Genomic DNA, 16,804 nt, shown 5'->3' on the forward strand with positions numbered 1-16,804 from the left:
CTTGCATGGAGATAAAATAATGTCTTACACATGAAACAAATTATGCATCTGAGAAATGCTACTGCAACATCATGACTATGACACTAAACCAAGAAAGTGATACAGAAGCATGAACCTACCTTGTTCCTGGACCTTAAATATGGTAACATCTAAGGTGCAGTACTTCAAACAATAAACAAAAAGGATGTCTAGCTTGCCTATGGCACATTCAGACTTTGTGATTCTGACAACGCTATAACAAGTGAACAAAACAAAAACAAGTGCATAAATGTATCTGGAGCACCACATTACATTATCTGTGATGCAGTTCCAAATTAGTTGCAGCTTTTGGTATTATGTGACTCACTGCTACCCCAAGTTCAACATATTACTTCTTATTAGTGTTTTCAGACAGCTGCTTTTCACTTTTCTGTTCCTTAGACTCTTACATTCTGTAGCGCTACATTACTACTCGTATATTATATGACAACCACAACCTTCTCAACAAAGTGCATATTTCTTAAAATTTTTCCTCTTAGTAAAAGCAAATAGAGTAAAAAACAGAGCTGTCTAAATATTTGCAAACCTCCCTCTTCATTTGCAGTCTTTATCACTTTCAATGGAACTTCCACCCCTCTTGCTATCAACTCTTCCTCTCCTCTGTCTCTCCCTCACAGCTTCCAATGAATTACCCCAGCCAGCTTCCAATGAATTACCCCAGCCCTTTCATACATTTTTAGAGTTCTTCAATCTCATTACTGTTACTTTGATTATTATAATAATCCTTCATAATTCATAAATCCTAAACCCTCCATACAGTTTCCTTCCCCTAAAAGTGTTCTATCATACTCGCTTCATTCTTCTGTCTGTTTTTCTTTCCCCACAAGGTCAGATGAATATTGACACTGCTAGCCCAAGGCTCAACATCCTTTCAGTATATTCAGTCCTCTAGTGAACAGGTGCACCATATTTATGACTGCTGTTACTAGAATATGCATGCTACAGCCATGGTCCGCTAATGCTCAGCATGCCTTGTAAAATTACATTTCACCATAAGTTACTAAACAGAATACCAAGTTTGCTGTTAACACATTTTATGTCTTTTGTAGATATCAATGTCATGAACTCATACCTGTATTGTATAGAATGCTGTAATTACACTCCAAAACTGGAAAAAATGCAAGCTCGTTAAACACTTTTCTGTTGTTATAAATGTGCTTAAGTCAGCAAATGCACTTCTTGCAAACAAGTAAAGTCCTCTTTAACTTGTAAAATAAATTTAAGTCAACTGGCCTCTTTTAACATGGTTTTACAGGTTCAGTGGTAAGTACTAGGCAAGCCGCCCTTGCAGGCCATTTAAGCCTAGCCAATTTCCCTTTTGTGCTCAAAATAACTTATCCCATTTGGTTATAGATTGCCTTACCCATCTCATGATTGATAATTATATAGTATCCCCAATGAGAATAATGGGATATTATCATTGATAATTTGAGGGGACCCAATCATGGGATAAAGCATGCAAGAGCTGCCTCTGTCCATTAATAGTTAAAGGGGCACATTTTCTGTTTCCCATCCATAGATCTAAGTTGTACTTTAAAATGGACAGGGATGAACTTTGTTCCATAGCAGCAATATCCTCTGAGATATATATATATATATATATATATATATATATATCTGTCAAACTGTTCCGTTTATGTTGTTGGAGAGGCTTAGATCCTTAGGCTGAGTATTTTTGATGTCATTTGACTTGCTGATGTGCAGTAAATCCATCAGTAACAGGTCGGAAGATGACTTGTATCTTGTATGCCAGACCAGGTCACCTTTTAACAGTTGGTAGGATACAGATTATAGTGATAGGACTTTGAGTCCATCCATGTGGAACATGTTGTTCAGACCTTGTGTCCTTTTAGTAAGGTATCTCTGTAGACATTCCAGTTGTTGGTTTTCAAGCCATAAAACACTTTGTGCTCCAACATTTTTTTCTGTAACTGGTAGTACATGAAGCAGAGAAAGCTCTGTGCACTCCAAACAATTATGATCAGGTTCTCAGATCATGCTGCTGGCTCTCATGCTTTGCTTCCAGCTTCTTTTGAGGTGCATTTCTTGGCATCTATGTGAATACATAATAAGTTGTTTATGACAGAAGCCCTGATTACAGTCCTCTGTATTAACCATATATACCACAATGATGATTCTGTCTTCATCTGTATCATACCATTAATGGTGTGCCAAAGACTGCATATTAATAACTTACAAAAGCTCACAGTGCTACTATCATTGCATAAACATGGGATGTATGACTTTTTTCAGCTGTTGCTTACTTGACTGTTGACATGTGTGATGGTTTTCTTCATTTTCATAATATTCCTTGTGTATTCCTTATGTATACACTTACTTCTTTGCCTGAAGTAATTACATTTACACCACAGACTGATATTAAATTCTAAATATGTCCAAGGACTCCAGGCCTCCACAAAGCAGACCTCCCAAACCTTAAATACTGCAAGAGGCAACTTTAACAAGATTATTTCCACATGGCTGAAAAAGTATTTTGATATCTTCTTGAGGGGAGAGGGGAGTCTAACTCTATGCTCATGTCTAGCTCCATACAGAGGCTTCCTTATTGAAATGTCAGCACTCAAACTACAGAGTGATGACAACTCAAAAAAAAAAAAAAAACAAGAAAAGAGCGCATCTCCAACATCACTCTTATCCTTTAAACTTCTTTTTTTGCACCCCTGCACCCTGTGAATTCATATGTATGCCATACCTCAGAGAAAAGGGAATGCTCCAAGATATGGCAATCACAGATTTAGTATATTTAAGTCTGTTTTTAGCCATTCAGTCTCAGTGTTTTGAGACACACACTATTAGGTCCTGACTTTTCAAATGGTTACCTTATACAGACTGTAAGTAACATGTCAGGATACTAGTTGAGCCACCATCCTGTCCTGTTACCGTCTAGACAGTCCTTTAAAACAGGTTACTTGAGTTTATAATAGCTTTAGCACGAGGACTGGTCAAGTCACCCCATACAAAATTGTACAACCTTCAAGTCACTTGATTTCTGTCCAATATGTTAGTTTGTGTATGGGTTGAACAGTTTGCCTTAAATGACTGAAAATAAACAATGTTTTTTTGCTCCATTATGTCATCGTTTTGAAGGTGAACTGAAATGTTCTGGGATAAAGACTCCCGCAAAAGGCACTATATCAAACAAATAGTTTTTCAGTTCCCTGCAGTCCTCTCTGCAACGGGATTCCTACCCAAACTTTAGCACTTCAGCTGAAGAATGAATCAGTTACTTAATAACAACAAGTCACATTATGCATTACAAAACAGTGAAGACTAATGCAAGTACACTTACCTGATTCAGAAGAGGTGTAATGCCATCATCTGAACGATCCAGGATAAGCAGGAGAGGAGGAACTTCTGTGCGTCGAAAGTCAAACAGTTCAATTTCTTTGGAAATTATTTGCTGATAAATAAAATTATACCAAAGGTTAATAACAGGTACTGATAATTCAACTAATTCATAGCAAAATGCATCTAAAAAAATCAAAGGGTCACCACTTATCATAACTCCCACTGCACTAAAACAAACAAAAAAGAGAGTATTTCCTTTGGAATCTTAGTTATCAAGCCAACATTCACAAATATACTTTTGCTGGAATTACTTGACTTTAGTCATGTGTACAGGGTTGAGAGAACCATTTTGCAGAGTTTTTCTCTCATTGGGTGTGCAATAATTGTGGAGTTAGTATGTTTTGAGTACGGGTTGTGTTTTCAAGGGCATTGCATTTGGGTTTTATCAACTTAAAATGCACTGAAAACAGTCTAGTGTCTGTTTAAAAGTTTATGCCAAACAGTGAGTGTCAAATATATCAAGAAACACTGGAAAACAAACAGCTTTAAGATATGTTGACTCCTGATAACCAGTCAGCAAACTAGATGAGTTAAAACCACCAAATGTGCAGGTGACGTTGCTTGAATATCATTTTTGAACGGGTCTTTAACTCCCACACCCTTACTCAAACATACTTGCTCCACAATTGCACATGCAACGAGAAAGAGAAAAAGTCCTAAAACTCTGCAAAATTGGTTACACAACCCCGTTCAGATAACTAATGTCAAATGATTCCAGAGAAAGCATATTTGTGAATCTTGGAATGATATCTAAAATTCAAAGGTTATATTTCATCAAAGGGTATAACTTCCAAAAGAAACAATATATATACCAACATATGCCGCTACAAATGAGCGTGTCAGTTCAATAATTCATACCTACCCTCTGACTCATTTACCCACAACTGTTAGCTCTACTCAGCACCACATTTTCTTGTATCTTAATGACTGGGTCTAATAACAAAGACTCGAGACCTGCAAAAACTATAAGCACTGTTGTTGACTCCCTGCAGAGTGAGGAAAGTAAATCTAGATTTATTTTGGGTGTGTGAGTTCTTAAACTGATACAACTACTTTCTGTTTTACCTGCTCCATTTTTTCTGTTTTAAGAAATCTGGCTGGCCTGATGTTTTTGCTCTATGTGGCAGACAGACACTTATACCTAGGCTGCACATTCATCATGTTTTTTTATTGGTTAATTTGTTTCGTGAGTGATGCTTAAATCCACACAGAATTTCTGAGTCTTTGTCTTTTCTGATAAGACTCAAGACCTATAAAAACTATAAGGACTGCTGGTGACTCCCTGCTACTTATTTTTCCCACCCATCCTCGCATTCTTTGATCTACTTTTTAAACTTGGTGATTTTAAGCTGCCCACCATTACTGCAAATTGAGCTTTATAAGATCCTCCTTTTCTGCACTGTTTTTTATATCTTGACTTATTTATTTGCCTTTCCTCATGTTTGTTTTGAGAAAACATGCATTTTGCCTCTCATTGCCTGTTCTATTGATTTACTTGCTCTGAATTCATAATCTATCTAGCTGATGGATAAAGTAGTGTATTTTTACACTCCTACAAGCACTTTCCTGTGTTTTTACATCAACAGGACAGTGGATATTCAATCTAGTTGCAGTGGATGGTAGCCTGGTCAAAACAGGCTGGGGAAACAGAGAAAGAGGGATTCTTGCATGCAGTTGTTTTACTCCCTGAGGATTTATTACTCAGCTTAACTTGTTTTTAGTACCTTTACAACATTCTGCACAATTGAGTAGCTCTTGGCTCATTTCTACAAAGAGAAGTACTTTTATTGAATAATCACACGTTTAGAAGCTGTTTAAAGTACGCTGCTGTACATGTATCCTTAAGTTTGTTTGTGGTAGCATTTTACTCCGGACACTCCCTTACTATGCTTTTACATTAGGAGGACTGGGCTTATTTATCTAGTAGCAGTAGGTGTTTACCTGGTCTATCTCAGTTGGGAAGCACACAAAAGGGATCTAAGTGTAGTTTTATTCGCCAGAGGGCTCAATGGTCAGTTTTCTGTATTTCCAGTGCTGGTATAAATTCAGCAAATTTGCACAGAGCTGTGCCAGTGCCCTGTATAGATACAAACATCTGGAAACATTGCTCATTTTCATTACACCATGAAAGTTTACTATGCTAGTTACCTTATATAGCACCCAGGACTACTGCTGCTCAGAGAGCATCTGATTTGGCACTGGGCAGCATAGCTGGTTAGGTTAGCTGCAGATTACACCAAGTAAGCACTCTTCCCTCATCTGGTTACAATCACCCTCCACTCCTATCCTTTAAAGTACACATTAGGACCTGCAACTATGGATGGGAACTTTCCTGCTATCTCTGCATTCAGCTTAGTGGACATGGGCATCCTAACAACTGCCTTATGTACACTGACAACCACCTAATTCTCAAACAGGCAAATACAGCATGTGAGGGATGTAGTTACATGTTGACACTGCAGGCTAGAATATCACATACAGACACAAAAAGCAACCAACAGGTTGTCAGCAACTCACACACATCACTCACCTCAACCACAAAGGATCAAACACAGACTCACATGTGCTGAGGTGCTCACATGCAACTTACCTAAACCTCAAAGGCCTCTCAGGTGCAGTCCTCAGAAACTTCACATGTACATAAACAAAACATAAAGCCACACCTCGTTCTGCCAAAACTACCAGGCCCATAAGGCAAAACACTCCACAACCCAGTATTCTAGTCATAGGAGACTTCATTGAGAGATACACAGACGTCTCTCTTACCAGGCTGGATAAGCTGAAGGCTATAGTTAGTTATCTGTCAGGGACCAGGATTCACCAGATCACACAACCACTCAGGTCACTTAATCCTAAGTACCAATATGACTCGCTCATAGCTCATGTGGACATGAATGACTTGACACATACCTCCTTGGACTACATGAAAAGAGACATGACTGAACTCTCAGAATATGTGTAACAGACAAGTATGAACCTAGCACTGAGCAGCATTCTACCATCTCCAAGGATGATGCCACAATACCAGCAAAAAACGACTGACTAACAACTGGCTTAGCTACTGGTGTCATTCCAAAGGAGTCCAATACTTGACAGCCTGGGAGGACACGGTTGACAGCCAAGCTGCTTTGGTAGGGATAGTCTTCACCTATCACTTCTAGGATTTCTGGTACTGGCAAAAATACTATCCACCCCTATAGTGTCTTTTTAGGCCTTGCCAAACAGACAAACCTTTCAACATAACAAAAGCTGCTGGAGACAAGCTAAAGGTTTTACTGCTCAATGCTAGGAGCCTCAACAAGAAACTGCACTCCCTGGAAGTTCTCCTCACCCTGGAAAATGCTGACATCTGTGCAATTACTGAAACATTGTTCAAAGCCACAGAAATCACTCTGGCAGTGCATGGCTATAATGCCTTTCGTACATTCAGGCCACCCACTAAACATGAAAGAGCAAAAGGTGGAGGTGTACCTATCTACATAAAGTATAAGCACACCTTAAGGCTGATCAAACAATATGACATGCTAGAGCTACTCCATGTCCAACTAAGCATGTGAAAAATCCATTACCGTATTCTTGCTAACTACAGGTCCCCAACCATAAACCAGTAAACTTGTATATTATACCTAAAATTACTAGAATCACTCACCATCAAACCCAGTACTATTGCTCATGAGTGATTTTAACTACCCCTCCATTAATTGGACGGCATATATGACCACTGACATGCAGGCCCAAAGATTTATTAACTTTATAAATTCAAATGTCCTGGAACAAGCTAGTCTGCAGTACCATTAAGGTAACAAATAACCTACATCTGGTACTTACGAGAGTGCTGTCCCCTTCCCCTGTGTCATGTCCTCACTGGTAAGATCAGATCAGAAAGCAATCTTCCTTGACGTAATATAAAACTAGTCCCCCACCTAACCTCAAAAGCTTAAGAACTTCTCTAAGGTAAATTACCCCTTATTAAGGAATGGCATAACTAGTGTCCATGCTCTCCCAAAACCAGAAAACACAAAAACCTATGCAGAGGGATGCACAAAAACTCTCTATGACTATATGAACATCTGCATAGAAACGGCAATACTAGACTGAAATAAACCCAAGGTCAAACTGCAAAAACAAGCCACCTTGGCGGACCCTTGGTATTAATAGGTTGTACAATGAAACAAAATCCTGTTAAGAAAGAATATGTACAACAGAACAAAAGTCCCTCAATCCAAACAAGTGAATCGGGTCAAGTCTCTGAAAGCAGACTTTGGGGTAAAAATAACCTGCAAAGCTAAGGATAACCATAAGGCATTTTTCAGTTATGTCTGCAGTCTTAAGGGCAACATCCCACAATGCGGAATTAGTTGTAGATGGCATCACACATACTTAGCCGGAAGACATACTAAATCTGCTGGCCAACAAATTCAGCTCAACTTTCATTTCCCCATCACCTCCAATTCTCCCCCAAGAAACACCCTCCAACACTCCACTGCCAATTATCACCAAAGAACAGGTTGCTACAGATAATCTAAAGCTAAACACGGCTTCAATGGAGCCTGATGATACAGCAGGTTGCCTCTTAAACAGCTTAAATCAGGACTTATCAGGCCTATTAGGATGTCTACTTAACCACAGCCTCCAGACTGGCTGTGTCCCAATAGAGTGGAGGACAGCAACAGTTATCCCTCTGATGCATAAAGGGATCCATCACGGACACAGGTTATTACAGAACCTTAAGTTTGACTAGTCTTATATGTAAAGCCATACAAAGAATACTCATGGACCTGATAAATAATGACGCAGGAAACCTCCAAACACTGGACACAACACAATTTGGCTTTCTCAGGAGCAAGTCCATGCCTACTGAATCTAGTGGATTTCTTTGAAAAAGTCACTAAGGCCATGGATGACAGTAAAACAATACATGCCGCCGACCCTGACCTAGCCAAGGCATTTGGTACAATTCCCCACTCGGGTATTATAAATAAACTCACAAAATTTGGCATAAATTCCCTGTGACACCAAATGGATAGCCAGTTGGCTCAAGGACAGGACACAGGCAAAGGAAGTGCAGTAGTTGGAGGGAGGGAGTGGGAAAGGGAAAAGGTGAGAGAGTGTATGTTAGGCAGCAATCGGGAAGGGAATTTAATGTTTAGGTGGCAGGAGAAAGTTTTAGGTTTATGGAGTGTAAGGGAAGTTTAGGGTTATGCAGTGGAAAGTCAGTTTTAGGTTTAGTGAGCATAAGACGAGTTTTAGGTTTGGGAGGAGTGGAGTTTTATGCATAGGGAGCAATCATGGACTCTTGGGTTAGGGAGCATGAGGGGAGTGCTATGGTTAGGGTTAGAGACCAGGTGCAAGACCTTTAGGATTAGTAAGGGTTCTAGTAGCAATATGCAGTTCAGTAGTGTTGTGAGGACTAGGTAACTGAAGTAGACCATGTTACTGGAAGATGGGCACTTTCCATTTAGAACAACATGTAGCAAGCAAGTTTGCTGCGAGCTACTATCAAGCAAGCACTTAAAATAGATCCCTTATATAATATAAGCATTTTATGCAGTGCTATTCTGAGGCATGAGCATTCAATTGCAGTGATAAAAGTACACAATAGTATAATAGTGACATTTTGCATTCAAAAGGTATAGTCGCCTCTGGATATAATCAGTCTTACAGCCTTCTGTCCTATGTGATGGCATGTCACACAGTGGGGTGTAGGGACAAACACCCCTGCCGCCACAACTACCTCCAGAGTAGAGAAATCAAGCAGCTGTTCGAGGATACTGCTGCTCCTATTGACAAAGAAGCCACAGTATACATGGTGGACATCCTCCATCTCTGAGCCAACATCCACTGTAGAGGTCACCTCAGCCGCAGCCTCCCCTGTCTTAAGGCAAATCACACTGCTGATGTTGTGACTTCTGGAACCAAAGAGAATGAGGCCCTTTTCTGGTTTATGCTATAAAAGTGTTCTTTTAAGGGCATGTGGTCTGTTTGATAGAGCTTTTTGACCCTGCTCACACTTCTTCATCCTTTCCTTAACAGAAGATACAAACAGAGATGAACCATCATATGGAACATTTGTGAAGGTTGCCTTGAAGTTGTTTGTGAAGTTACACATGTGCAGCCAAGCATGGAGTCAATGGCAATGTCTGCCCCAGCTCCCCTGGCCAGTCCCTCCACTATGTTGTGCATAAGGTGGATGAAAAGGTAACAAAGGCTAGACATAGTAGGTATGGTTGTTTCCAGTTGTTTACTAGAGTCCGTCATCAGTAGATTCTTCAGAGTGGATACAGCTTACTAAGCCAGATCCCTCAGGAATCTAGTCATACAAGTGGCATAGTTCAGGTGCCCAAAGCATATGCCCACTTCCCTAGCTTATCTAGTGCCCTGAACTGTTTATAAGGCAGGGGCTCTTTCCATAGCCGCTGCTATAATACTGGAGTTCACTGCAGGAGGTTTGACCCAAAACAATCAATCTTTAGGGGACCCGAGTATCTTGTCAGACTTCCTGGGAACTGTCTCACAATTGTCTAACTCCTGCTACGACCTCAGAGCCATTAGATCTACAAGCTCATCAGCAACAGGAAACCAACCAGGATGCACAAGGTGTTGAACCATAAGTCTTGATTAGAACCATCTCATCTTCAGAAGAGGGTCGACAGACCAGACTCTTCTCTTGTGCACGATCTCCAGGATACTGTCAAAATAGGTGTCCCCCAGAGGGGATAGTAGGGAGCACTCTTGATCCTGTGAGTTGGAATCTGAAGTGGGAGATTTTCACAGGGAGTCTAGGTGCTTCCTTTTGCACATCAGGGATGGTTTAGTCTGACTCCACAGATCAATACTTACTGTTGGGCTCTGACAGCTGGCCACCTGAAGAGAAGGTGGAGGCAAAATGGAAAGGGAGTCTCTGGGTGTACCTGATCTTGAGTGGGTCTGAGTTTGGGATTCAGCCAGGGAACCAATAATCCTTCCCAGCATCCAAAAGGCCATTCCAATGTTAGAATGATATGAAGACCTCTCACAAGTTAGCAAATATGAAACTCCCTTTGGGGCTCTGAAACTAAAGCCAGGAGGAAGATACAAGACTAGACCCTCGGTTGGTTCTGATGTGGTGCCAGGAACGGGGGAGTCAAATGCAGACAGCCCTGACAAAGGCAATGGATCAGAAGCCTGAGTAGATACAATCAACTTGACTCTTCAGCTCCAGGACTGAATCATCTCCAATGAAATAGAGTCTAAAAATCAGCTTCAGTAACCTTGGAGCCAAAGCTATTTGAGAAGTCAGATCAAAGGACAACAGCCCAAGGACCAAGAATAGATCCAAAGGCACTGGAGCAGAAACCTTGGCCAAAGAAGGAACAAAGATCAGAGTGAAGTGAGTGAATCTAACTGCCTTCGGAGCAGATGGTGTGGGGATGACCCCCAATTCCATCTGCGTCCTCAGGAACCTCTGTATCAAGTGGTCCAGATCAGCTTTAGAGGTATTCCTGCAAGAACATGCTGAAGTGCAGATAAAGGTCTGGAGGGAGGATGGTGTTACAGTTTTTCTTTTAAAGCCTCTTTCCTGTGGGAGTCCAGCAAGGGTACAGACTCTGATGGAACTAGATTCAATGGGGTCGGATCCAGAGGACTATACACTGGAGTCCTGGCCAATGAAGCTTCATGTCTAAGCTACCTAGCATCCAAATTCTGAAACAATGGAACTGCTGGTCTCTTCTTCTGGTCTGAGTCACAGGGTTTAATATGCTTCACCGAATGCTTCTTATGTTTGGTGGCTTTTGGACAGGGAGGAAGGAACACTTTCAAAATCAGTTTATTCCTCTGAGAGGAAAGGGCAACGTCCTCTTACAAATTTCACATCTACTTTTGAGGTAATCTGCCAAAGGAAGAACACACACTGGTTGTGCAAATCTTGTGGGATTTTGTACCTTCACTGAGTACATTTTTTAAAGCTAGATTGTTTGGCTCTATCCTCCATGAAAAAAGAACTCCCACACTCATACACAGAGAAAAACTCCCACACTCATACACAGGGAAAAACTCCCACACTCATACAGAGGGAAAAACTCCCACACTCATACAGAGGGAAAAACTCCCACACTCATACAGAGGGAAAAACTCCCACACTCATACAGAGGGAAAAACTCCCACACTCATACAGAAGGAAAAACTCCTAAGACACTAAATAAATGTTATAACACACACACACACACACACACACACACAAACACACACAAACACACACACACCCAAGGCTAACAATATAGCAACAAACTTGGAAATTCTGAAGACTAAAACCTAAATCTATGTATCTATGTCTAACAGCAAAAATCATAACAGTGTAACAAAAGGATATTACAAGACTAATGCCCAAGAATATACCTACATCTAATTCTGCAAATGATTTGACAGAAAAGGCTCATAACAGCAATGAGGAAAAAAATAACAAGGAAATAATGGCCTTAAGGGCAAACAAGCACTAGAAATACTAAATTAGTCAAGGAATCTAATGAATAATCACTAATTTTGTATAAAGATATTGGAAAAGTGAGGTGGAGACCTTAGCTGTCAAGATCTGCATCCATATGCAAAGGCAGAAAACAAGAATTGCAGTAGCTTAGGTGACTGATACATTATGGAAGGGGAAAAAGAATGAAGGGGTTTGAGGCTGGAGCACTGATGTTGCTGGATCAGATCCAGACAAGTGGTTCCGAGGACCCATACATAAAATCAGGCAGACTGAAAAATAGAATCCAGAGCCAATAATCCCAGATAGGACTCTAGTTATAGGTTAGACACCAACTAGAAAATCTTCTCCACTGGTTAAAATAAGATTTCCTATTAGCAGGATTTCTTGCCTGCTTTTAAGATTGAAACTGGGGGTGTATCAAACAACCCCTTTGTCTTGTGTATGTAGATCCAGTCAGTGAGGAAGCTTGTGTTAATTGCACCTGGCCAATTCTATAAGAACAGAAGGAAGGCACCACCAAAAAGTCTTTGGAGAGTCCTTCTGAATCTTCAGAATGACCTTAGATAGTGGAAATGCATGCAGGAACTTTCTTGACAACTGGAATAAAAATGCATCTGTTTTCCTGGCCTGTCTGAAAGCAGTCCTGGTGCAGAATTTGGTTAGTTTCCTCTGATTTGAAAGGAGTGAACAGATCTGTTTGAAGTGCTCCACACAACTGCCACACAACTGGATCCATTCCCAGAAGATCCCCTCATTTAATTTTCATTCTTGAGAGCATGAACTGGTCCTGCTAGGCATACCTGCCTCTATATTTTGCTCTGACAGCATGCAAGATGCTTGAAGGGTTATACAATGCTGTAGAGCTAACTTCTATGCCATCATAGCAAGCTTGCACCTGGTGCCCACTCCCTCCCCTATTTGCTTATGCACCACATCACTGCTGTGTTGTCTTAACTATTACATCTATTAATCTAATTATTACAAATACTGGTATTGGTATTATCACCTATAATGGTCACAGGGACCACAAATAATCATAGAAGTCATGTTGAATGTAGAATTTTGCTGAAGACTTAGACTGATTGCAGAATATTAGGAAAGTTTACAGACAGAAATTCACAATTTCCTGTGTTAGGAATGCCTTTGAACAGACGAATCTAGAAGGCAGTCTAAAAGCACAACCCTGTGTGACAAGAGTCGAGAAAGAATTTTGTACATTTATCTGGAAGCCCACACTGGTATGGAGTGAAGGAACCGATGTTAAGGACTCCTGACATCTAACAAAAGACTGAAAAGTTAAGGAAGTCATCTAAATGAGAACAAAAGTGAATGTCTTGCAGCCTGAAATGAGATATCCCCAGGGACAAACATTTTGTACACATCCTAAGAGCTGTAGCAAACTCAAAGGATAATACTCAGAAATGATGATTTGACTTAGACACAGAACCTGAGAAGTTTTCTGAAGTCTGTAATTCTGCGAAAGTGAAAATAAGCATATTTTAGGTCTAATACTACAATAAAACTGAGAAGAGGAATGACTGGGAACAGACAGTGGAGGAGTAACATTTTGAATTTTAGTATTTTCACAAACCGATTGAGTAAAGGAAAGATCTACAAATGTTCTCCAAGAAAGCTCATTCTGTGAAATCAGTAACATTCTAGAGTAAAAGCTTTTAGCCCATTGGTCTAAAGGCACTGGTAGTATGACACCTAGGGTAAGCATGTATTGAAAGATCTGCTGAAAAAATTCTGTTTGGAAGGGTAGGGAGTAATTGTCCTGAAAGGAGGCATATGTACGCAGTGCCAGCTGAAACTCACATGAACCACTAATAGCATTCTGGTATAAAACAATCTGCTACCAAAGAGAAAAATTGAGAGCCAGTCCATACGGCAGACTTAGAGATGCAGAGACAGAGGAAAGGAGGGAAGGAATGGTAGCCTAGTCATTCCGATGGCACAGTCTGTCTATTTTTGGAAAGGAAACCCATTTTTTATTGTTCCCCTTCTGCCATCTCATTATTGTTCCCTGCACATCAGAAAATAGAATTGATTGTTTCCTCTATTAAAAAAAGCAGACAGTTTGTAAGATTTATGTAAGTTTTGAAAAAATCTTAGTAACTCCCTGAATGAATTCTCTCTGTCAAACTGTGAGCAGCAGCAGGACCAAACAAAACCTCGCTTACTACAGTAGAGTTTAAAACCTAGCCTTTACCTCATCAAAACACTGTTGAGCACATACCCAGGCATATCTTCTCTAAACAGCAGCAGGAATAGTGACCCCAGATATTGTCTGCACAATTATAACACACTCTTCAAAGCAAATTTTGACACCTGGAACAGGTTAACAATTCTAGGATTCAAGCAGGGCAGGGCCTACCTTCTAAAGGAAGTGTGGCAGAGCAATCCCTCAAGCTGCCAACACCTGACAGAATAAACTGGAAGAAGGAAAATTTTCTATAAAATCTGTCTTAATACCATACCTTCTTGTCGGCAACGAAAGGGTTGATATTAACTGCTCTGCCTTATTTGGGGACTGAAGGTTGAGGGTCAGGGTTACTGCAGGCAGCATTTAACAATCATCCAAGGCTTGCAAAACAGGAGGAATGCATGTAGCATGAGGTAAAACAACTTGCAGCATATCATAACATCTCCTTTGTTTATGGGGGATCATCCACTTATTCCCACAAAAAGACATCATTCATCCCAGAACTAGTTTAAAAAAATGAAAACTCCTCTAATGGAGTTGAGGACCATCAACATTCCACTGAATCAGAGTCTTGGGCTTGAGAATCAGACAAAGAAAAAAAGTCTCGTCTCTGTCTATGTCAGAATCATCTGACATATTTTCCTCAGGAATAACTAACGTAGTTAGTCTTCTGGTATGGATTTCTGCTTTCCAGGATAGAAATCCTGAATAATACTTCTGGCTAAGATAAGAAAATCATCCCTTATGAAGAGACAGAATGTTTTTAATGACCAATATCTAATCTTTTGTTTCTTTTTTCTAGGGACATTTTTGGAAAGAGACGTACTGAGAGAGCATTTCATCCTGGGCAAGATATGTCTTTCCTTAGCCTTTTCGAAAAGAACCTCCTGGAGAAACTCCCAGACTAAAAATAGATGGCTCTCCCATGCCAGGACTGGACACTGGAACATCTTCAGAGGATGTGGTTAACCCCCACGTCCACAGTGTTGAAAGGGATTACACAAGAGCCCCCCCCAAAGTAACAACAAGTTACAACAATGGCCAATGCAGAGTCCCCTACCAGCGGGTGAGGCATTGTCTGACCTGTGATGTATGCATGGCTCCTACTGTGTTGTTTTTTTTTTTCATTTTAGGTACAGCAGGAGAAACAACAGCAGGACTGGTGTAAAAATAGACACTGTAGTCAAGGAAGAAGCCTGATTGATGGTAAGCGCTGCTGGGAATAGTCGATCAGAAGGTAAGTTGTCAGAAACATGTTCACAAGACATATAACTTAACACTTTTCCACTCAGTCACTCAAAATTGAAAAGTACAAGTGCAAGCAACACACAAAGACCCAGTAAGAACTTTTAAGTTAATTTCAAAAACAGTGTATTGAGGTAAAGAAAGAACTGAAGGTAAGTTGTCATGATGTGTAGTCAAGGGCCAAACAAAATAATTTCTAGGCCTGAAATGCACTTCCAGATGCTTAAATAAAACACTTTCAAGCAAACTGTCTCAAGTAATAATGAAGGTAAGATGTCAAAGTATGCACAAGTACCTAAACAGCCAAACACCATCTGAAGCACATAAAACACTTCCCAATCTTTAATTCTTACAATTCAGTTAACTCATCAAAGTCAGATGATGTTTCCAGGTGTTTCTACAGTTGCATCCTACTGAAGCCTCTAGGCATCAAATATTGCTTGTTCATATTTGCATTAATAATTCCAAAACCATACTACATACAAAGTATTAAATATTTATCTTAAAGCTTACACAATGGCAAACACAACTGTACTAATATTTGATCTCTGACTAGTGTAGGTACAGAAAAATTAAGTGTTGTTTACATACTATTTATTTATCCTGTCATAAATTTCATGATTTTCTAAGTATATCTGTCTATGCTGCTTGGCTGCCTACAATTGTTTAGACTCGTATGAAAGCTCTCAGCTAAGTGAACAAAATGCTGCACACATTGTGTAACCTGAGTGGATGGTGAGATACCGTACATTTTTCATGAAATATTACAAACTTAACAGTTGTGACTTATAAAATCTAGTTCAAGACATAGAACCTCAAGAATATTACCACTGTAAAAACAGGTTGTGCTGAAGAGTTTGACTTTAACACCCCAGTATTCAATAATAAGCCCCGTTCTAAAAATAAGACTTTCTTACAAAAAAACTTCTGATACTAATAAAATTGCCAGTATTCTTTAGAAAATAAAAATACATTAAAAAGTGCACTTGGTGAACACCCAGGGGGATGAGGAGAGTCTAGAGGGCAGGACTCAGAATTGATAATGACTATCTCCTGGACAGAAGCATAGAAATCTTCTGGATGCTTTTGTTATTCTGAAAAGGAGATAAGTAACCTGGAAATCTACTGAGCACATCCAGTTATTTGCTTTGAAACGGTGCAAAACGGATTGCACTGTCACCATTTTGAAGTGGGGGGGGGTCTTTTTGATGCAGAGCTTTAGATCACGGAGACCCAGAACTGAACTGAGGTTGTCTTCTTTTTTTGTCAATACTAAAAAGACCTCTCTAGTCTAGAAACCCTGCATGACCACTTTCAATTGGTGGGGTGGAATGTCTGAAAGCATTTGATTATTGGGTAGAGTAAGTGGTAGAGTATTATATAATCTCTGAATATTATCTGTTTCACTTGTGAGGCCTGCGTGATGGCCAACTATGTGGGTAAGTGGAGAAATAAATGGCCCCTGACTGCGTCCATAGGCA

At 40.0% G+C, this 16,804-nt stretch overlaps 1 protein-coding gene across 1 annotated transcript in view; it reads right to left on the reverse strand.

Annotated features, from left to right (window-relative positions):
• The window catches only part of VPS45 (vacuolar protein sorting 45 homolog), a 1,242,679-nt gene that overhangs the window by 847,931 nt on the left and 377,944 nt on the right, over positions 1–16,804 (reverse strand). Inside the window, exon 7 of the mRNA XM_044075179.1 lies at positions 3,350–3,460. Within this exon, the coding sequence (XP_043931114.1) occupies positions 3,350–3,460 (111 nt within the window). The remainder of the gene's footprint in view (positions 1–3,349; positions 3,461–16,804) is intronic.

This window comes from Protopterus annectens, chromosome 6.part0 (assembly GCF_019279795.1).
Source record: "Protopterus annectens isolate FY-2018-M chromosome 6.part0, PAN1.0, whole genome shotgun sequence".
In the NCBI taxonomy this organism is placed as follows: domain Eukaryota; kingdom Metazoa; phylum Chordata; order Ceratodontiformes; family Protopteridae; genus Protopterus; species Protopterus annectens.